Genomic DNA, 22018 nt, shown 5'->3' on the forward strand with positions numbered 1-22018 from the left:
CATGTGTTCTAGGTGGGGTCAGCCAGAAACCACCAAGGCTGGGAGATTCAGTTCCAAAACCAATAAAGATATCAAGCTGCTTTTTAAAGATTAATTCCCCCTCCACCTCGCTCTTTCTATCTCTCTGTCTCTTGTCCCACTATCCCTGTCCTGCCCTTCCTACCATCTTCCCTTTGTTTTTGCAAATATGTAGCTCTGCCCCACTGCAATAGCTTCTGGGGCCCAATGGTACTTTCTTAGTAAGTGGGTTATGGAAGGGGGGAATTAAGCATTATTTATTTATTTATTTATTTTATTAGCATATTTCATCTGAGGATTTCAAAATGTCTTGCAAACCTTAACTAAGCTTTGCAGCGTCATTTCATTGAAATGCAGCCACCTTTGGGGAGGAACGCTAACCGCTTAAACAGTGCACAGCAACACTACACCACACTTCAGGACAACTACTGAAGAGGGATAGGATAGTACATCCAGCTTGAAATTGCTAAACAATGTAGGTAGACAGGAATATGTGGGCAATCAGTTCTACACAATTGCACTTTGGACATGGCTGTTTACTTTTGTTTAAAGAAACAACAAAATATCAGATGCTGGAGAACAGTTAAAAGATGTGGCCAGGACTGAAGACAGATCGGGTGTTGCCCTGTTGTTTCTACGCAGCATCATTCCTGTTTTTCCGGGTCACCTCTCCTCCCTGTATTGAAGAGGCAATCTGAGGGGTCTTGCTATTTCGTTGCTCAGTAACACCTGCTTTTTTAAGAGCTAAATGGTGCTAAGGAAGGAGCAGTAAAATAGTGGAACTTGTTCCAGAATTCCCCAGTTGTTCAGTGCTTCCTGCTTGTTTGTCTCACAGCTGTCCTTGCTCACATGCAGTCAGAACTCGATCTTTTCAAGCCAGCTGATGGCTTTGCTATTCAGTTTCCACGGCTAGTGCTCGATCTATATAGGCTAGCCTGGGCTGGGACTGCTGAGAGACAGCGGATTCAGCTGCTGCAGAGAGGGTACTCATGTAGCTCAACACTGCCCCCTCTTGCCTCTTCGGTAGCAGTGGGGGGCGGGGGAGGGGTCGTTCTCCAAGGCTGGTGGTGAACCTAGAATGTAACACTGGGATTAACTAGAGTGTAATGCATTAACCCATGGAGTTGCCCGGGAACAATTAATTGCAGCAAAGAAGGGCAATCCTGCCATCCATTTGGCATGCAAACAAAAAGCAACCATAGGAGCATCTCCGAGCTCAAATTGGGAGATGGAGGACTCCCATGGAGAGGAGGGTGAATGGCAATACTCAGACATAAGTCCCAAGCTAAACCATGTCCAGCTGAACAAAGTTTATACAGAGCTTTTAGATTACAGTTAACCTGTTATCCCCGTGCTTAGTCAAAGGGCGATGAAGTCTGTGCAGGTCATCACTTTTTAAAGGCTGTACCTTTACATAAGCAGTCTGCCATCACCAGGGGTTATTGCTGCCTTAGACAGTTGTGTAAGGATAGGGTCAGACAGCAGAGTTAATTATTACTGAGGCATGGTTGGCTCTAAGTCCTGTCTGACTTTGTCAGTGGGGGCAGCTACTCCAAAGGGCACATGCTGCTGCTGAGCAAGCACACTGGCCCCTGAGGGAGACAGGTACAATCCTAAAGCTTCAAAGGGGACGTCTGCACAGCAGAAAGACCCCACGGCAGCGAGTCTCCGAGTGTGGGTCAGCTGACTTGGGCCTGCGGTATGGGGCTAAAAATAACAGTGTAGCTGTTCGGGCTTGGGCTGAACCCTGGCCTCTGAGGCCCTCCCCCCTCGCCACATTTCAGACCCTGGGCTCCAGCAGGAGCCTGAATGTCTACACTGCTCTTTTTAGCCCCATAGCACAAGCCCCTTCAGACTGAATCAGCTGACCCAGGCTCTGAGACTGTTGCTGGCCTTTTTTTGCTGTCCACATATCCTAAAATTCTAGCTGAACTCCAGGACCCTGCCTGCTCTCAAGGCACATTCCATTGAATTCCTGTAAAATACCATTCCCTTCCTGCAGGACAGGTTGGCATCAGCCACAAGGCTCCATGCCTACAGGTACCATGGTTGGATATGCTAGATTTGGCAGTCCTGCTGTGTGATGAGTCAGTGTCTGACTCTCACCCTGCCAGTATGCACAGCTGCCCCCGTAGGATTCTAGAATGAGCTTGTCAGGTGGGGTCAAACCTTTTTAAGCAGGTGGGTTTTGCAGTCACAACACACATGGGTTGTATCTGTCTAGGAGCATGTGCTGCTCTTTAGCTTCTTCTTTAAACTCTTCTCATCTAGTTCTCCTGGTGTTGGATGCCAGCTCCATTCCACAGACAGACCTTCAGAGAGGCTATGTTACTAGGACCCTGGTGAATCTGGGTACTTTGATCGCAGTTGCTACAAAAATCATTCTTCCACAGTGGAAGCAGTCATTCTAATTCATTGTTCATCGTTGGCTCCATTCCATCCTTGGGGCATTCCTACTGGAAATGTGTGTTTCCAAAAGGAAGAGGTTGGAAACATTTTGGGGAAAACATGAAACCCTGCTGATGACTTTGAGAACTGGAGTTGGTGAGAACACTGATGATTTGTGAAATAGGGCAGTTATGTTTTACTGTGCTGTAGAAATGTGCTTAGCACCACTCAGGACACAAATGAGATCAGGTCCTGTCCTGCCCCCAAAATGTTACAGTATACAAGGCAGAGCCAGAGTAGATGACAGACCTAGGGGCTCCGATAACTGACAGCAATAAATATTTTTTCAGTTTTCAACACCATCCTATAACGGTGGAGAATTTTTCATGTTCACAGAAACTTGGGCCCATAAAATTGCAATGGAGAATTTAGGGGCTGCTCTTGGAAAATCTGGCTTCAGAAGTTCCTCCCTTTTCATCTGCCTCATTCTCTTGCTTGATTCATTCTGCAGTGTTTCAGTTCAGTTCAGTGCTCCTGATATTGTCAGTCCATCACTGTGCAAGTGAATGATGATGATGCCAAAGTGCAGAGAGAGGAAGTAACTGAGTGAGTGAATCTCCTTGGGGGAGCAGTCTGCTTAGACTGGAGATGTCTACTGACTGGGTGATCAGATATAATGGAAAAAGGAAATAGTGGTAAAGAGCATGTGATTAAAGCACAGGACCAGGAACCTGGACTGTCGAGTTCTGTTCCTGGTTCTGCCACTGACATGAGAGAAACTCCGCTGCCCAAACTTGTGTGTCTCTGGTCCCCATCTGCTTCACACAGGTACAGAAAGGCTGGTAAAGCTCTTTGGGATCTCAGGTTAGCAGGGACATCAGAAATTCCCCATATTATAATACATAGTATATAACTCTTCACTCGGTGTCTTGCAAAAGACAATATTCCTGTCACTGTTCTTGACTTGGGCAGTGGTTCTTGTACTTTATTGTCTCTGGGGGTATATTTTGAAAAGGAATTTTGGGAACAGTGGGAAATAACATGTGAACAAGGAGGCTTTGCTCTGTAGAGGAATCATGTTGCTCTTCACTGATTTTGGTCAATTTCAGGGGGATTCAGTCTCTGCATGTCTTCAGGGTCTTTTTGAGTCTACTAAAGCTCAGAGAGAATCCCATCTCCCAAAGCTACCAAACCTAGCTTGGTGCAAGATTACAATACCTCGGGTTTCCCCACAAAGCCATAATTCAGCTCAGGCTTGAGCCTGAACAGTATTTTGAACTAATTTGGGATGATTTATAGTTTTGGGTGAAAACCATATGAACTGTGGTTTGGGCTGAATTTCTCTTTGGGGCTTTGGTCAAACCTAAAACTCAGAGAAAAATTCAGTGTGTGTGAACCTCATGTGAAAAGACCTCTGCACCAGCCTCTGGCCAAATGAAACAGCTGAGTTGTCTACATCTCTAGTTAAAGAGACCACAGCCTTGCTAATATTGGGGCTTATTTCTCACATACACTGATATCCCTTACTTAGTGGTTAACGTAGGCTGAAACAGGAGGGGGAGCTCGTACTAGAGCCAAGGAAAGAGGGAGTCGAGAGGGAACATTGCTTGTCCAAGCCAAGAAAAAGGAGGGAGCGCCCCCTTATTTTAATCTCTTTGGTAGCTGGGCTTCACCTCAAATTCCAGATCTGGGCTGTTCAAATGCCTGGAAGTGCAGGGATTTTCACATCTGTAGGGTTGATTTTGGGTTAACTCTAATTATTTCCTGAATCCTTGGGGTGGCAGAGATCAAGGGAGGAGGCAATTTGATTTCTAGAAATATAACTGAAACTAATATAGGCTTCTCGGTTCCAAATCCATAGGCTTTTGCAGCAGTTAAATATAGACAAACAATCCTGTACTTGGAGGATATGTGATGCACACTTGATATTTCAGTTTCTGGGAAGCAGTTTAATAATTCTTATTTGTCATAGGACCATGTAGTGGTGGTGATGGCTAAAGTCTTTAGTGCGGTAACACCCCTTCTATGGCTTTCACATTCTTCCTTAATCTGCTGTAATTCCTCCAAGAATGGGAGGTTGAAAATAGTTCTTTAGTCCTTCTTGGTCTCATGCTGACTTTCAGCAGGGTGGGTTTGTTTGTTTGTTTGTTTTGCTAAGGAACAAACTAACAAGCTACAAACTAACATGGATGTTTGTAGATTTGAGTCAAAGCTGCAAGAAAAAATCCAGTCGAATCCATGATTAGTAAACTGGCCGTAATATTAATTGTCTGTACTACCGTAGTGCTTAGAGGCACTATCAATGGCTTCCAGGAGTTTCTGAAAACTGGTCACCCCAATTTTGATCCATATTTTTTCATTGAGACCTCTGGTTTTAAGGTAGGGGAGTCATGATTTCAGGGCACCTGAACTTTGCTGTTGTTGAAACTATGTTGAAACAGTTTCCTTCCTGTACTTATGAGGCCTCATCAGTGTGTGACAGTGACATGCTGAGATGCCCCAGCATATGATGGGCTGGTATCTTTTTTATGGGACATGAGTGGATTAGATCTAATGAATAAAAGAGATGTTGATGAATTACTTAGACCCAAAATGTGGGGTGTTTATAAGCTCTGTGTGCATGCCTGTCTGCTGAACTCCAAACACGACAGTATTGTACATGGGAATCAAAAAGTGAAGCTGACCAGATCATTTTCACTGGCCAAGTGGAGTGCTGTGTAAAAAGTAATCGGCCAGCAGCAAGAACACAGAGTAAATGTTCATTCCAATGTCTCAGTTTTAAATGGCAGGTATTACCAATGACACATGCAAGGGCATTTCTGTTTGTTAAATAGGATTATTTATCTTGTCAGTTTCCCTTGGAGACAGAGACTGTGCCTTCCTCTTTGTCCAGTGACACACACTAAGCAATGAATCAGTGGCTGCCTTTAAGCAGCCACCTGTGGCACGTTGTCAGAACCAGATGGACTGTGTGTCGCCTCTTGCGGGTTTGCCATCCCCTTCTCATGTCCGAGAGTATCAGTATGCCTCTCTTCGAGGAAGACCATGCAATGGGACCTTCTCTGCTTACTATGCTTGGGGAAGCCAGGTCTCTAGCTTCAGTTGAGAGCTAAGCAAATTAACATCCCCTTTGGGCATTAAATAACGATGGGAACTTCCCCCAGGGTGGGACTTTGGGCTTCCCTTACCAATATGAATGCTCTCCCTAAAGAGCCTGGATCAGCTCCCACTGCAGCAGACTTTGCATTGAGCCCTGAATGCTCTTCATGTTTTGCTTCCTGGGAAGGCAGATGATGTGCTGAAGAACATCACAGCACAGACTTCATCATGTGCACTGTGCGATTGCAATAACCTTGCTATTTTTTTAAAGGGGAACAAGATGAAATAACTATTAAAGTCTAATGCTGATGATGAAAGCATAATCCCAACTATGCATATAAAATGATGGCATCTAAATTAGCTGTTACCACTCAAGAAAGAGATTTTGGAGTCACTGGATAGTTCTCTGAAATCATCCACTCAATGTGCAGCAGCAGTCAAAAAAGTGAACGGAATGCAGGGAATAATTAAGAAAGGGATAGATAATAGGACAGAAAATATCATGTTGCCTGTATATAAATCCATGGTACACCCACATCTTGAATACTGTGTGCAGATGTGGTCGCCCCATCTCAAAAAAAGATATATTGGAATTGGCAAAGTTCAGAAAAGGGCAACAAAAATTATTAGGGGTATGGAATGGCTTCCATCTGAGGAGAGATTAATAAGACTGGGACTTTTCAGCTCGCAGAAGAGACGGCTAAGGGGAGATGTGATTTGAGGTCTATAAAATCATGACTGGTGTAGAGAAAGTAAATAAGGAAGTGTTGTTTACTACTTCTCATAACACAAGAACTAGGGACCACCAAATGAAATTAATAGGCAGCAGGTTTAAAACAAACAAAAGGAAGTATTTCTTCACACAACGCACAGTCAACCTGTGGAACTCCTTGCCAGAGGGTGTTGTGAAAGTCAAGACCATAACAGGGTTCAAAAAAGAACTAGATAAATTCATGGAGGATAGGTCCATCAATGGCTATTAGCCAGGTTGGGAAGGAATGATGTCCCTAGCCTCTGTTTGCCAGAAGCTGGGAACGGGAGACAAAGGATGGATCACTTGGTGATTACCTGTTCTGTTCATTCCCTCTGGGGCACCTGGCACTGGCCACTGTCGGAAGACAGAATACTGGGCTAGATGGACCTTTGGTCTGATCCAGTAGGGCCATTCTCATGTTCTTATGTTTAGTTTGACAGTTGTTAGCTAAACAAAGGTATTTTATGGTTGGTGAATTTTGATGCCTCATTCTCCAGTCCAGAAGTTCCAAGTTATATGAGATCCCAGGCCCACTTTGTGCCCTGATCTCTATAACAATATAATTAATAAGTTGTTGTAGTTCCATCTTTCTTCCTTAGAGTTCTCTGTGTTTAAACACCAGCATAAGAGCTGGCTAATATCTCCGGAGGAAAAGTACATGGCTTAGGTAAGTGCAGGAACGAACTAGTGGTTAGACTTCATCATGTGCACTGTGCAATTGCTGGGAGATACAGTTTTTAATGGTATTCAAGCAGAGCTGTGGGGGAGGGTCATGGGAGAGCCAGGCAAAAACATCAGTTTTGAAAGCTAAGCAAGTTTGGCTGGAATGTGATTAGAAATGCAATGGGTTCTTTTAAAGATCCACTTTTCAGCCATATGTGTAGCTGCTGAGCTGGCGTTGATGAAGGCTGCTCTTTCCTCCCAGAACACTGGGATGGGACAGGAATACGCAAGTAGGAGAGGAGGGATGGGCTTATGGTTGGGGTTCTAGGCTGGGACTTCAGAGACTGAAGTTCAGTTCCAAGCTCTGCTACAGACTTTGGCTATGTCTACCCTACTGCGGTAAGTCAACCCACGCTACGCAACTCCAGATACATAAATAACATAGCTGGAGTGGACGTACCTTAGGTTGAATTACCACGGGGGGTCGACGGGAGAAAATCTCCCATCGACTTACCTTACTCTTCTCGTCGGGGGTAGAGTACAGGGGTCGACTGGAGAGCGATCTGCCGTCGATTTGGCAGGTCTTTACAAGACCCGCTAAGTCAACCACCGGTGGATCGATCTCAGAGCGTGGATCCCTGCCATAGTGTAGACTTGCCCGCACTGTGTAACTTGGGGCAGGTCACTTGGTTTCTCTGTGCCTCAGATAATAGCACTGCCCTACCTCACATGAGGATGAATACATTAAAGACTGTGCTTAGATACTCTAGTAATGGGGCCACTTTAGATAGGTGAGACCCTCTATTGAGGGGATACATTCAGACTCTAGTTATAATGGTGCCGCTTGTTGTGTCACACTGTGTTTGCTGATCCAGGATTAAAATAGTCTCTGTGTGTGCCGCCTTCTTGACTTCCATGGAGAAGTAATTTTAAAAGGGCCCAAGTATGGGAGGCCTATTTATCCACCTTTAACCCTTAAAAGTGCACAGGGAATATTTGGTAGGAAGCGGGGGAAATGCATTAGAAATTAGAATTGCAAATGGTATACAGCTGTTCCACCACCCATGCCCAGTAAATACAGAAGCCCTTCAATATGCAACAAGGGAGGGGATGATCCACTGTTGTACAAAGAAGGGGATTTTAACAGCTGCAGAAGTATCACAACGCCCACTGCTGAAATGCAGAGGTCAACTGAATAAAAATGTGTGATGGGCACACAGGTGTTGAGCTCAGTAGATGACCATCATTACTAGCTGGGAGGTGATGATACAATGCAGTCTCCTATGATAGCATAGGATGACCAGATGGGCATTGCACCCAGGAAATCGTGTAGCCATCCTCATTGTTTGCCAGATATATGTGTAGTTGCAGTGCTGATCACTGGTTCAGTGGTCATGTGCACATGGCCAGTATAACATCATCTTGAGTTTTTGTAGCTTGCACATTTTTTCCCCTGACCATATTGTCCAAGTTTGTTTCTTTATTGCACTTGCAATTTGTGCCATAGGTAAGGCTTTCAGGTGTAGAATACCAGCAGTCCTTCATTTCCTCCCTTTTCCTACTGGTCCTTCAGATTTGATTGTATCCATCTGTTCCAGCAAGGCCGCGAGCTACCATACAGTGGTAGCATTAAGGTACCAGCAAGGATTCTGGTAATTCTCCAGCAGAGTCTCAGTGTGTGTGTCTGTCTCTCTCTCTCTCTCTCTCTCCTCCCCTCCCCTCGCCCTCACCCACTATGAGGAGAGAAACAGATGTAGTTAGTCGCACTGAGTTAAAAAATGGATGCACTCCTGAACTTGGAAGAAGTTTGAATGCAGACCCAAGCTTTGCACATCAGGTCCAAATAGAAAACACACAAGAACAGCAATACTGGGTCAGTGGTCCATCTAGCCCAGTATCCTGTCTTTCGACAGTGGCTAGTGCCAGATGCTTCAGAGGGAATGAGCAGAACAGGCAGTTATCAAATGATTGGTTCCCTGCCGTCCAGTCCCAGCTTCTGGCAGTTGGAGATTGAGGGACACTCAGAGCATAGGGTTGCATCTCTGACCATCTTGGCTAATAGCCATTGATGGACCTATCCACCATGAACTTATCTGATTCTTTTCAAACCCAGTTATGTTTCTGGTCTTCACAACATTCTCTGGCAATGAGTTCCGCAGGTTGACTGTCCATTGTGTGATGAAGTACTTCCTTATATTTGTTTTAACCCTGCTGGCTATTAATTTCAGTGAGTGACCCCCGGGTTCATGTGTTATGTGAAGGGCTGAATAATACTTCCGTATTCACTTTCTCGACAGGATTCAGGATTTTATAGACCTCTATCACATCCCCCTATAGTTGTCTCTTTTCTTAGATGAACGTTCCCAGTCTTTTTAATCTCGCCTCGTACCGAAGCTATTCCATGCCCTTAATCATTTTTGTTGCCCTTCTTGGTATTTTTTCCAGTTTAATATATCACTGTTAAGGTGGGGCAATCAGAACTGCATGCAATATTCAAGGTGTGGGTGTAACAGGGAGTTACATAGTGGCATTATGATAGTCTTTGTCTTGTTATCTCATACATGCTGGGCCTTGTTACCATGAGGTGCAAAGAGATCAGTCTAAGCTTTCAGGATCCTTTCGGACCCAGGCTTTGTACGTCAGGTCCATCTCTGCATTGAGAATGTCCTGAAAGGAAAAGCCCACTCTCGTCAAGACACGGTGCTGCTGTTTCAAACTGCAGCTTCTGATTAGGGCTGTGTTTGGAGCCCTGGTGAATGGTTTTAGTGATTTCTAGTGCTAGAACCAGATTGACAGCTCTAGAGATGGAAGCCACATACCATGTACTGCATAGGCAGCAGGGGCAGGAGGGAGGCCTCTAGGACTGAGAGTTCACTCTTCATTGCCCATTTGGTCCTTCACCCACCTAATGAGACTGCCAACCCATATGGCCAGTTAGTGCCAAAGGGTGGGGTTGGGTTTGACCATGTCTGCTAGAAACTGGACTGAGTTCCTCCAGTTCAGTGGTTCACAACCCACAGGCTGCTTGCGGCCCAATCAGCACACAGCTGCAGCACATGTGACATCCTCAGGGCAATTCAAGTAGTATGTATATCATGTGGATGCAGCCCGCATAACACACACAGTGCTGCATATGTGGCCCACAATGGTAAATAGGTTGAGAACCGCGGCTCTATTTCATTTCATAGAGGCCACCAAGCAGCCAGCAGAGTGCTGCTACTTTGGGTTATGACTTCTTGGGGCTGGCTACAGGTGAAAAGGTCTGTCAGATCTCATTACCAGTGCCTTGAACTGCCAGCTTTCCTTTATAAATTAAAGTACAGATAAACTCATATATTGAAACCTGAGTCTACAAGAGTTTCTTTTCCCTGATATTTGTTGCTGTTGCTGTCACCAGTTTGATTACATCAGGAGCAGCAATGATGAGAGCACCAGTGTAGGCATAATTCCAAGTGATTGTTGGCCTTCAGCACCGTGTCCTCCTCTTACTCTGCAGAGAGCAGGTCTACATGACACAGCACCTAAAACATTGACAGCTGCCAGCATCTTCTGAACGCTAGCCTTCCCACCCTGTCTACCCATGGTGGTTCTGCACTGATGGAGGTAAAAGTGGGAAATTTTAGGACAAGCTTTCAAGCTTGGGACAAGCTTTTCAAGCTTAGGACAAGCTTTCAAGCTGAAGTCACCTACCAATTCTTGAGCAGTCTTCCATGCTATGGTCAGAAAAGGAGGTCTCTTCCCTTTGTTTCTCTGGAGATTCATTTATAATGAATAAAAAGACTAGATTTAGTGTACCCCATGGTTAGTATTAATGATGTTTTTCTGAAAGCTTTGCGAACAATGAGCTCAATACCAGAGGGAATTTGGATCCTTGTCTGTAAATGACTACAATATTTTTCCTTTGTTTCCTGTCCTGGAAAAATCATTTAAGACTAATTTTCTATTGTGCAACTTACTAGTCTTGCCTGTGCCTGTTGCAGTTCCATTCCTGGAAGCAAGAGCTGTTACATTATTGAAAGCCTGATTCAATTAAGTCAGAAAATGGGGGGATGTGCACCTTTTTAAAAAGTGGTTTTCCCTTTTGGAATAGATAGTTAGAAAGAAATGGAGAAGAAACTACGTGCCCTCCCTATCATGTGATTTAGAAATCCCCTGCAGATTTAACCTGCGGAGCAAGCTTTGCCTTTTGCTGTAGCAGATTTCTCTTGACCGTTAGCTCCCTGTCTCCTGGAGAAGAATGGATTTTGTGATTCCTGTTAGCAAACGTTTCAAACACAAACATTCAGATCCTGTTGGAAACCACCTTCTTGATCATCAGTCCCAGGAATGGTTGGACCCTGGAGACTGAGTTCACCTCTCACGTTGAGGGGTGTTTACCTCAGGTCAGGATTGAGTCATGTTGGCATGTGGGGTGGGGGGGAAGCTTTCATGTGCACTGCTTGTCCTGTACCTTGCCTGCTGCCGTGCACCCCATTCAATTGCTCACTGCAGATTTTCTGCGTTCCCCTGGGCTCTGATGATGATGCTCTGTTGTTTGCACCCTGCACTGGGTCCATTTCCCACTTCATTCCTATTAGCGTCGACGTGGGGAGGAGCTTTTTGGAAGCTGTTGATGCCCTGTTGGCTGCTGCATTGCCATTCTGTGGTTTGACATGCAAGAGGGCCACTGGTGGGACTGTTTCCATTGCAGTGTTCTGTATTATGCTGCCCTCTTTCCGGATTGTTGGAGGATATCCCCACATGTTCCTTCTCCAGCTCCATATTCGGGAGAGATCTCATCTGGGCGCGCTGTGATTCACCCACCAAACACCCTGAGCATCAATCTAAGACCATCCCACCTGCTGTGGAGAAAGTTTTGTGCTGTGATTTGCCCTCATGGGCAGCCCCAACCAGCTATCCACATTCTCTTGCTGCTGTTCGCTTTCCCCCTGTAGGTGATTTTTGCCAATCATTAACCTGGACAAAGCAGCAGGCATCTTTAGCAAGGTAACTTTTCAAAGAATTCAGACTTCGGTACTCTTTTTTAATGAAAGTCACCCCCCACATGGCTGCTGGTTTATTATCCTCCAGTGGAAACTATTGTGGCTGTTGAGTAAGAACGTACAGCCGCAATTTGCTTTGCATGTAATTTGATACCAGAGGCATCAACACATAGCCAGCAATTAGAACGTGACAATATGTTGGTTGCTGACTCTACCAGCTGCAGTGTTGCCAAGCCCACATGTTAAAAATGTGAGTTGGTCCCCAAAAGATCATTTGATTGGCTTAATTTTTTTGTGTGAGAATTTTTGTATTGGTTGCAAAGGCATCTTTTTGTCTGGGGAAGAGGCAGATTTTGACCGAAAATCTTCATCAGGAAAACACATGCTAGGCCTCGTTCTCAATCAGTGTTGGGGATCAGACTAGAAACCATCAGGATACTTTGTTTAATGAACTTGCATCCACGTGCAACGAACACTCCGTTTGTATCTATTCCATTGCATCTGAAAGGCCAAGGGACACAAATGAAAACGTCTTAATATATTGAAATTACCTTTGTATTCTCATAAAGCGTGTCCCGTGTCACACAGGGGGCTTTGCAAGGACACGACAGCTTACAAGGTTCTGCCTGTCAGTAGAGCATTGTTCTCTCCACTGCCTTCATGAGCACACTTTGGTAATATTAGTCTTGTTTTCAGAATCGCACAGGGTCTCTGTTGGACTTGGAAGATTCTGAATGCCCACCAGTCAGGCCTTTCTTCTCTCCAAAGGCTGACTCCAAAATAAACCATTTACCATTTATTCCAGTAAATGTTTGAGCCTGAAAGGCCTTGAGACTGATCCAGTCTTAACCCAATTCCTGTCCAGATTTTGCACAATACTTAAATAAATTCCAATCTAGCTTTAAATTGGGTTTTGTCCAATTTTTGTACAACATACTTTGTGCTCCACTGGAACATGCTATGTTGATAAGATTCCATTAGGGTCCTGAGGATTGTGTTTATTTTACATATATTACCTGATGGATTTTGGGGGTGGAGTAGGAACTAGAGGCCTAATCCAAAACCCACTGAAGTCAAAAGCAAGACTCCTATTGACTTGGGGGGGGGGGGGGCGGGGGTCTGGATCAAGTTCTAAATTCACTAAGATTCTTGAGAGCTGCCAAGTGAAATCCTGGCCCATGCAGCGGACTAATAGATCCCAGTCTAGTGCCCACTGAAGTGCAGGATGAATTTCCTGTTAATGGTGCTACATGGGTCCCACAGAAATCAGCATTTCTAGGCTGTGATGACCCAGAGGACCAGAACAGCTAAGACTCCGTGAGAAGCTTAATTCCATTGTGGAGAGTTTAAGATAGATTTACAACAGTCAGTTCTGCTTTAGCTCGTACAGTAATGATAATGGACAGATATAAACACAGCACAAGAGCTGGTTTAGTGACATTCTAACAGTTGTGTTACTAAACAATGTGCTGGACACTTTTTTTTTAACTAATTTTTTTCATCATCTTTGACCTTTTACTGTGACTATCCTCTGACCTCTTGCTGAAATTAATAAGGCAAAACCGCCTCAGTTGTTGGACCCAATAGCCATCTTCAATTCAGTTGTTGCCTATCACAATGAAGGGCTCAGCTCTACTTCTCCGCTCCTGTGCATACCAGTCCTGTGACTCTAAAGTATAAGACTGGTTTCAGAGTAGCAGCCATGTTAGTCTGTATTCGCAAAAAGAAAAGGAGTACTTGTGGCACCTTAGAGACTAACAAATTTATTTGAGCATAAGCTAAGTGAGCTGTAGCTCACAAAAGCTTATGCTCAAATAAATTTGTTAGTCTCTAAGGTGCCACAGGTACTCCTTTTCTTTTTGTAAAATACAAGAGTTAACTATTCATCCACTTGTCCCTATCCTCATTTGGTGTTAAACACAAACCAGCATTAAATAGGCCTCAGGATTGGGAGCCAGCAACTTCTCGTGTTCTACTCCCAGCGGTGTCTTTATGATCTTGGACAAGGCACTTAACCAGTCTCTCCCTCACATTCCATGTCTGTGGAACTGAGATAGCAACAACACTTCCCTGCTTCACAGGGACGTCGTAAGCATTACCTAGTTAATATTTGTAAAGCACTTCGAAAACAAAAAGCACCCTGGACGTGTTAATTATTATTATTACCTATTTTATCTCACTGTTATGTCAGAACACTATTTTTTTCCACTGCATATGGTAAGCAGTTTCTCTAAGGTGGAGTAATAGAGTAGGGGAATTTTTTGTTACAAATCTAGTATAAATTTTAGTTAAACAATGCCTCCCTTCACAAGTTACAATTTTTAGAAGTTCAAAGCTGAAGCTGCTGATTCTCCTGGTTGAGGTTTGTTTTGAGCTGGCCACGTGAGTCTGAATTTTGAGCAGGATTTTTATACCAGTTACGCATGTATAAATCTGGAGTAATTGAGATCAGAATCTGGCCTATTTAAATGTAATACCTGGTTTTCTGCTTGCATTTCCATGTTTCTCAGATTAATTTCCCATAATAACCACATCTCTCAGCAAACTTCAAACATGATGGGGCTGTCAAATGTTTTACTGGCTTGGCTTAAATAGAGGGAACATTTCCTGAAATATATTCTCCAATTTAATGAGTCTTTTTCATTCTGGCTCTTCCCCTCTGGCCCTCCCACCCTTTTCGTGGTTGTTTTGGATAGCTCTTTGGAATGATGCCGTCTAATCCTATTAGAAGTACATTCGTTACACTGTGCACCTTGTTTATAGCCAAGAGTATTGGCTATAGAGGGAGATCTCTCCTTCTCTCTCTCTCTCTCTCTCTCTCTCTCTCTCTCTCTCTCTCTCTCTCTTTAATTTTGTTTTGTTCCAGTGCCAGATGGGAGTATTTTCAGGCTGAAGTGAGTCCTAGAGAACTCCTGCTGTGCCTCAGTTATTCTTCCCTTAAAGGATTTTTCCTCTATCTCAATTTATTGTCAGAACACTATTTTGAATAAAATGGTTGTTAAAAACTTATCATTTGAAAAGGCCAGCTGTTCTCAGGTCCCGAGAGTGCCTCTTTGTGTCGAGCTTTTTAGGAAAGAGGAAGAGGATTGTTGGGGGGAGGGGGGACTGGGAGGGGCGGCGCTATCTTTAACTTTCTTTTTGTAGGGACCTGGTTATTTTCGGAAGCTCTCTCAGCTATAGAAGGACCAGTTGTATTGTACTTCTTTGGGTTCAGTTGTATGCCGGGATGAAAAGATTTGCAGAGCCCTCACTGCAGGTGCAAGCAAATCCTTACCTGCTGAATACTTGCTGAAGTTTGGCTTGGAGTGTAACTGGGACCACTTGTGTAGGGGAAGTTTCTTGTTTAGTGTCACAGTCTTAAAAGTTGCACTGTGGAGTCTGGTGCCCAGAAGTACATGACTCTGGAAGCTGCCATAAAGAAGCTTATTTCCACCAGTGCAAACCACGGTGATTTATAAGAGAGATCTTTCAGTAGTTTTAAGACCTATATTGCTGCATGCTATCATGATTATGGACACTACCCTACATTCAGATATGGATATATGGAAGGTACTCAAAACTGTGCACTTACTGAGTTTCTGTGGTACTCAGGAAAGATCATTCTACGGCTGTTGATCAAATACTACAGTTCAGCATTGTGGAAATTCTTTATTTTCTCTTAAAAACACTTAAGAAATTCCATTTAAAAATATTAACAATACAAAGTTAAGCACTCAGAAGTCCGAAAATGGCAGTGTTGTGCGCACAACCTTAAGTTTGCCCCTTTGTGCAGCTACTAGATCTCCTTAGCTGGTGTCAACTGGTGTCAGTACATTGAAGGAAATTGAGCTACACCAATTTATACCAGCTGAAGATCTGGCCTGTTGTCTCTAATTACATAATTGCACATTGTATTGTCTCTCTTTTTTGGCAGGACCCCTGCCTCATTCATTATACAGGTTGGCCAATGAATGAGGCAGGGGTCGGTGCAGAGACTACTGGAAAGGAGACCACACGGTCAGCAATTTAAAATGTAATTTCTTATGTCTGTTTTGAACAGCTGTTTAGCTCATTGCACACCATCTGACCTGAACATTGAAGGAGGCAGAGGTGCTGCAGAAAGAGTGGCATGTGATTATGTAAATAAAGACTATCATAATTCACAGCCATAAGGTGTCCTAAATTAAAACTAATTTGCTCTTTTGAGTGCTTTATTTCACAGCCTTGTTGTTGTTTTATGGAATAAGGCATATAATATCAACCTGATTTCTGACTAATTTTGTATCCCATAATACTTCTTTTGATAGGTAATTCTATAAATAAGAGCAGCCATCTGCGTTTACACTACCTAGAATAAAATACCAATGGTTTTCAATCCTTATGCATAAGCTAGTCATCAGCTGAGGTCCAAAAGAAACTCCCCTCTCCCGACCAAGGAGTGCAAATATTATACAGTTATGTGCATTATGGAGGGGACTTGCATCTCCCGCTACATCATCCTGCATTTTCCAGTGGCCACTGATCTGTGCCAGAGTGGCAGTTTCTATATTCTCTTCCTTCTATCCTCAGAAAGAACTCTGTGCTCCAGACAGGAGACCTCCTCATACAAGGGTTAATGTATTCTGCAGTGCATTTCTTGTTTGGTTCTCCTCACCATTTATGGATGGAGGTTTTTTTTAATAGGTAGCCTTTCTATATCTCCTCTTTTAAAGAAAGGATGGGTTTAAAGAGACCTTTAAAGACATCAAACCTGACAGGCCCAAAATCTTTTTCAGCAGCAAAACCTATTTTTAAAAAAAATTGTAATTTCCTCCAGATTTGTGTAAAGAAAGATGGAAAATAAAAGGCCTTCCAACAGGGCATGTGAGGCAGTGTTAAATCCTAGGTCATCATGGTCCTGGTCCAAAGTGTACTGAAGTCACTGGAAAAATGCCCATTGATGCCAGTGGGCTTTGGATCATACCCCTGACTAAAGTCTTTCCAATGAAATCAGGGGTGTTGGATTTGTTTTGTGATAATAGTCTTGTTCACACATCTTATATGGCTTTGTGCAGGTACTGTACATCGCCTTGTCTAAAACAAGGTGCATTCCTTGGAAGAAAACACTGGCAAAAGATTTGTCAGTGAGCACAGCCCCAGACCATATGTATGTGTGGTCTGTTTATTACTCTTGGACCAAGCCAACATCTCTTGGTGGGGCTCAGACCTTTTTCTCTTAAGTTTTGCCATTTTTCTGTTTTTTTGTATCTGGTTGATGTGTCATTTGAGTATCATTAATTATTTACTAGCTTATGTTGTTTAGAAAATTGATGTTTGCTGTAATTAATATCTCTCAGTTGTTCTATGTAGGGTACATATTGTTGCTGGAGTAGGAAAGAACATTGCAATTAAAAGCCATCTGCAGTGACTTCAGAAAACCCTTATGTCCAGGAGGGAAGTTTAGAAATCTCTGGCCCTTTAGGAAAATGAGTATTGATGGATAGTAACTGTAGCTAAAATATAGGGCTGAAAGCCCTCTGCCTTCAAGAAGGTTCCTAGGAGTTGAGGGTGCTTAGTACCTCAGGATACCAAGCCTGTAAGTGTCAGAGACTAGGAAGATCTGATGTTCTCTCCTGGGTCTACATGGTTTTTCTTACCAGTCCAGAATATTTTACGGACAGAAATCATAGCAGTGGAGACATCAGTATAGTGACTATAAGACAGGCTAGATAAATGGAGAGGAATCTGGGTTGCCTTACTAGAATACATAAACCCAGCAGAGGTGGATACAGCGTAAACCTAGGCACACCTCCCTCTCACAAACACCTACTTGTTCTATCCACACAACAGGTACAATGAGGTCAATGACAGTGCAAAGCTCTGTACATGCCAGGCTAGCATGCCTCAGCTATGGCCAAAAGAGACCATGTCTCTTGAAAGAGTAGTGCAAGGATTGGCTGGCTGTGCAATGGAGATAGGCCACTCTACTGAGACTATCAACAAAATCCCCCTCCACTGCCATCTGCATTGGTCTCTCTTTCATTGGCATATTATTTCCAAAGCAGTTGCTGATCTTCACCTCCCTTTGTTTCTCTTCCTAGCGCTGGTTGGAGCTCTGGCCATGGGGATGATTTTCTTCTGCTCGCCTATTGTGAGTATCTTCACCGACCGGATTGGCTGCAGGACGACAGCAGCCTCGGGGGCAGCCATTGCTTTTATTGGACTCCTTTCCAGCTCTTTTACGAAGTAAGGCTGAAACTTGCTTTAGGTGGCATGTAACTTTCTGGCAAGCTTTTGTTGTTGACAAATCCGGTGCTAGTTTATTGCTGCCTTTTGGCAAGGATCAGGTGTAGTGGAAGAGGGTGCTCTCCCTGTGCTTGCCACAGCCTGCCTGCACACAGGGAGTTACTGTCCAAATTTAATCCCCCTTCCTGAAGTTTTTCTTTCTTTGTCTTAATGAGACACAAACCTTAGCCTGAATGTCTTTGGAACTTGGCTGTGCCCAGGATTTCTCCCTGCAGGTCTGCTCCTACGTCTCTCCTCTATCACAGGTTCTCAGCCTTTTATGCTCCTGAATTGGAATGTGAGACCTTCTGGTCTGACTTGCAGAATGTCAGCAGAACAGCTTTGCACCTCCACGCATGGTGCTAGAACCTGAGGTACTGTCACAATCAGTTTAAAGGGGGGCACTGTCAGATTCAAAATCGTATTTTAAAAAAATTGACCTTGGATACTAAAAGTGAATTAATGTTTAAAATCAAACCTGACCCCAAGTATGGCTGAAAGTGACTGGCTTCCACTGGAGCATAAAAAAATGGAGATGTCCAGAGACTGAAGCCTGTCTTTTTATCACCAGTCACAATGGACTCACAAACTGAATTTGCCTGGGGTTTTGGCTATATGCAGTAGAAGGAAAATCAGGAATGTAAATGTGTTCTGAAGCAGAACATATTAGTCCATTGGAATGTCTTTGTGTCTGCAACATGCTGCTTTAAAAAAACACAGTATTATTCATTTTTTCAGTGCTTGTAAACTTCTGTGGATTTCTGTTAGGGCTTGATTTCATTAACATAAAAATGTTAACAAGCTTTGATGGTACATTATACTGCTTCAGCATCACAGATTTTCAGTTTGTTTGTGTGTGAGAGGGTGATTGATTATATATTAACAATTTTCGCATGGGTTTGTTTTCAGTTTTAATTAAAACACTCCCTGTAACTGTTTAAAACCATACTGATGTGAAAGGAGGTGACTTGTCTGCAGCATTCCACTTCACCACTCCCTTAGAGGGAACCCTTGACAGGAGGGGGCAATGAAGATAGTTGAGGCTCAGAGCAGCTGCTTTTGTGCCCAACTCTTCAATCTCCTTTCTGTTTTGGCATGGGAAAGGACCCCAGTGGTCTCCCCAAGGAGACCCTTGAAACAGACATTTTAATAAGAGGAGAGAGATCTCAATGGGAAATTATGTCACGCAATCTAAGTACATCAGGGGGCCATGTGCAGTTCCGGCATTGAATGTACAAGTGGAGGCATACACTGCTGGCTTCCTAAACAGCACCAGACAGTGGAGTCCAGGCAGCACATGTTGCCAAAAGTTCAGTGGCTGTTTGGTCCTAGATCAGTGCATGGAGGAATTTGGGCCTGAATTTTACCCATTTGTTGATATTCCCCAAATCCTGCCCATAACTTGGTTTTCTACTAGCATGCTCCTGTTATGTGCATGTACGTTTTACTGTGTGGAATCGGAACTGCTTCATAGTGTGTCATAGAGCCTGTTAATCACTGAATAATAGAGGCCTTGTCTACACTGGCAAGTTTCTGTGCAGTAAAGCAGCTTTCTGCGGTGTAACTCTGGAGGTGTACACACTGCCAAGCCACTTAGTGTGCAGAAACTGCACGGTTTCAGTGCTATAAAAAAAACCAACACCTCGACAAGAGGCACACAGCTTTCTGCGCTGGGGCTACAGCACCGCGGAGCCAGTATAGACCCCTTCGTCAATTATAGCGCTGCAACTGGCCTCTGGGAAGGGTCCCACAATGCCTGTTCTTGCCTCTCTGGTCATCGGTTTGAACTCTACTGCTCTGCCCCCAGGTGACCAATCATGAGCCCCACCCCTTAAATTCTTTGGGAATTTTGAAAGTCCCCTTCCTGTTTGCTCGGTGATGGGTGCAGTGGTCTCAGCGCATCTTTCCAGGTGGCCAGGCCTGCTCCACGCACCAGGCGATCCCCCGCTTGGAGCAGTGCTGAGCTGCTGGACCTCATCGGCATTTGGGGAGAGGAGGCTGTCCAGTCCCAGCTGCACTCCAGCCGTAGGAATGATACCACCTACGGACAGATTTCATGATGCATGACAGAAAGGGGCCATGACCGGGACACACTGCAGTGCAGCGTCAAAGTGAAGGAGCTGCGGAACACCCACCACAAGGCACGGGAGGCAAACCACCCGTCCGGTGCTGCGCCCACAAGCTGCCAGCTCTACCAAGAGCTGGACACAATACTCGGTGGCAACCCCATCTCCACTGTGAAGGCCCCTGTGGATACTTCAGTGGCTCACATGCCAGTCAAGAGTGGACCAACCCAGGAGGAGGAAATCTTGGACGAGGATGTGGAGGGGGACCCAGAGGCAGATAACGACTTGGAGGTCAGAGAGGCATGCAGCCAGGAGCTCTTCCCTACCCTGGAGGAGGCTAGCCCGTCACAGCGGTTGGAGCTTGGCAAAGCGCAAACAAAAGAGGAGGCCCCTGGTAAGTGGCTTTGATTTTAGGAATTGCTGAAGCTTTGATTTTGGGAATTGTTGGGGGCAGGAGGGTTGCAGAAAGCAGGCTTGTGTCTGTATGATGCGTGTACCACCACATGCCTAGTCTCAGCGGCAGAACAGGGTGTTGATTGACTCCCTCACTTCATGGCAATCTGCCTTGGAGATCTCCACGAAACTCTCATGGAAATACTGGGCAATCCGCTGCTGCACGTTCTTTGGCAGAGCTGCCTTGTTTCTTACCCCATCAAGGGTATCTTTCCCACACTACTTTGCCGTCACTGGGGGGGACCATTGTTGCATGCAGGCGAGCCACATAAGGGCCAGGTCGGAAGTCGCAGTCTTGGAGAAGACCTTCCCTTGATTCCCTGCTCACCCTCCACAACGAGAGATCTTCCATAACGAACACAGCCTGTGGAAAATGTGGGAACAGGAATGATTATAAGGCCCCCCCCGTAAAGTGCTGGCTCTCCCCAAGAGCCATGTGCCCAGTGTACAGTACGGTCCTAGAATACTGGTTTCCCCTTTGACAGGTATGTGAATAGCGGCTGTGTTTTAAATCACTGAATCAGTGGTCTGTGTTGCAAACAATACTGCTTCTGTAAAATGTTGCATTTTGGCTTCAGAGATATGACCTAGGGAGCCCAGCTCCCTCTTTGTTATCGCCGGCTGAATGGCTGCACAGAGTTAGAAAGCGGCCACGAAAAACATGATGACTCTGCAGCTTAAAAACAAGAATTGAAGGAGTGGCGGGACAGCGAGAAGAGGGACCGAAAGGAGAACACGGCGCGCCAGAACGAAGCCACAGAGCGGCTCTTAAACATTATGGATTGCCAAACGGACACTCTCCAGGTGCTACTAGCACTGCAAACCGAGCAGTTCTGCATCAGCCCTCCCCTGCAGCTGCTGTTGCAAAACTCTTTCCCATGCGCCCCCCAGACACCGCCAACACACTTATCAACCTCCTGGCTCCAGTCTGTACCCTATGCGTTCCACTCCTGCCCCGTCGCAGTCCAGCCCTGGGGACTCCCAGCACCCACTGCACTCAGCACCCGTCCCTCTGCAGTTTAGCCTTGCTGAAGAACAGTACCCATTTCACTGTACTCCAGAGGACAAGATTGCGTATGATCCCTGGACATACACAAACCTTTAACCATCCTGGGATCCCACCTCCTCCTAGGACCTTCTCTTCCCCCACAGTGCTGATGTGTTTTTTCTGTTTGTGTCTCTCCTGTGGTGGTTGTTTTTTAATAAAATAATGGTTTTGGTTTGAAAACAATCTTTATTCCATTAACTGAAAGCAAACAGAACCCTGCAAAGCAACAGGCAATTTTCTTAAACCTTCACAGTGCCTTGTCTGCACCAATCACAGTCACCTCCTAGCATTACAAGCACCTCAC

At 44.7% G+C, this 22018-nt stretch overlaps 1 protein-coding gene across 1 annotated transcript in view; it reads left to right on the plus strand.

Moving 5' to 3' along the window:
• The window catches only part of SLC16A2 (solute carrier family 16 member 2), an 87077-nt gene that overhangs the window by 49001 nt on the left and 16058 nt on the right, over window positions 1-22018 (plus strand). Inside the window, exon 2 of the mRNA XM_073361105.2 lies at window positions 17964-18108. Within this exon, the coding sequence (XP_073217206.1) occupies window positions 17964-18108 (145 nt within the window). The remainder of the gene's footprint in view (window positions 1-17963; window positions 18109-22018) is intronic.

Source organism: Lepidochelys kempii, chromosome 9, assembly GCF_965140285.1.
Source record: "Lepidochelys kempii isolate rLepKem1 chromosome 9, rLepKem1.hap1, whole genome shotgun sequence".
In the NCBI taxonomy this organism is placed as follows: domain Eukaryota; kingdom Metazoa; phylum Chordata; order Testudines; family Cheloniidae; genus Lepidochelys; species Lepidochelys kempii.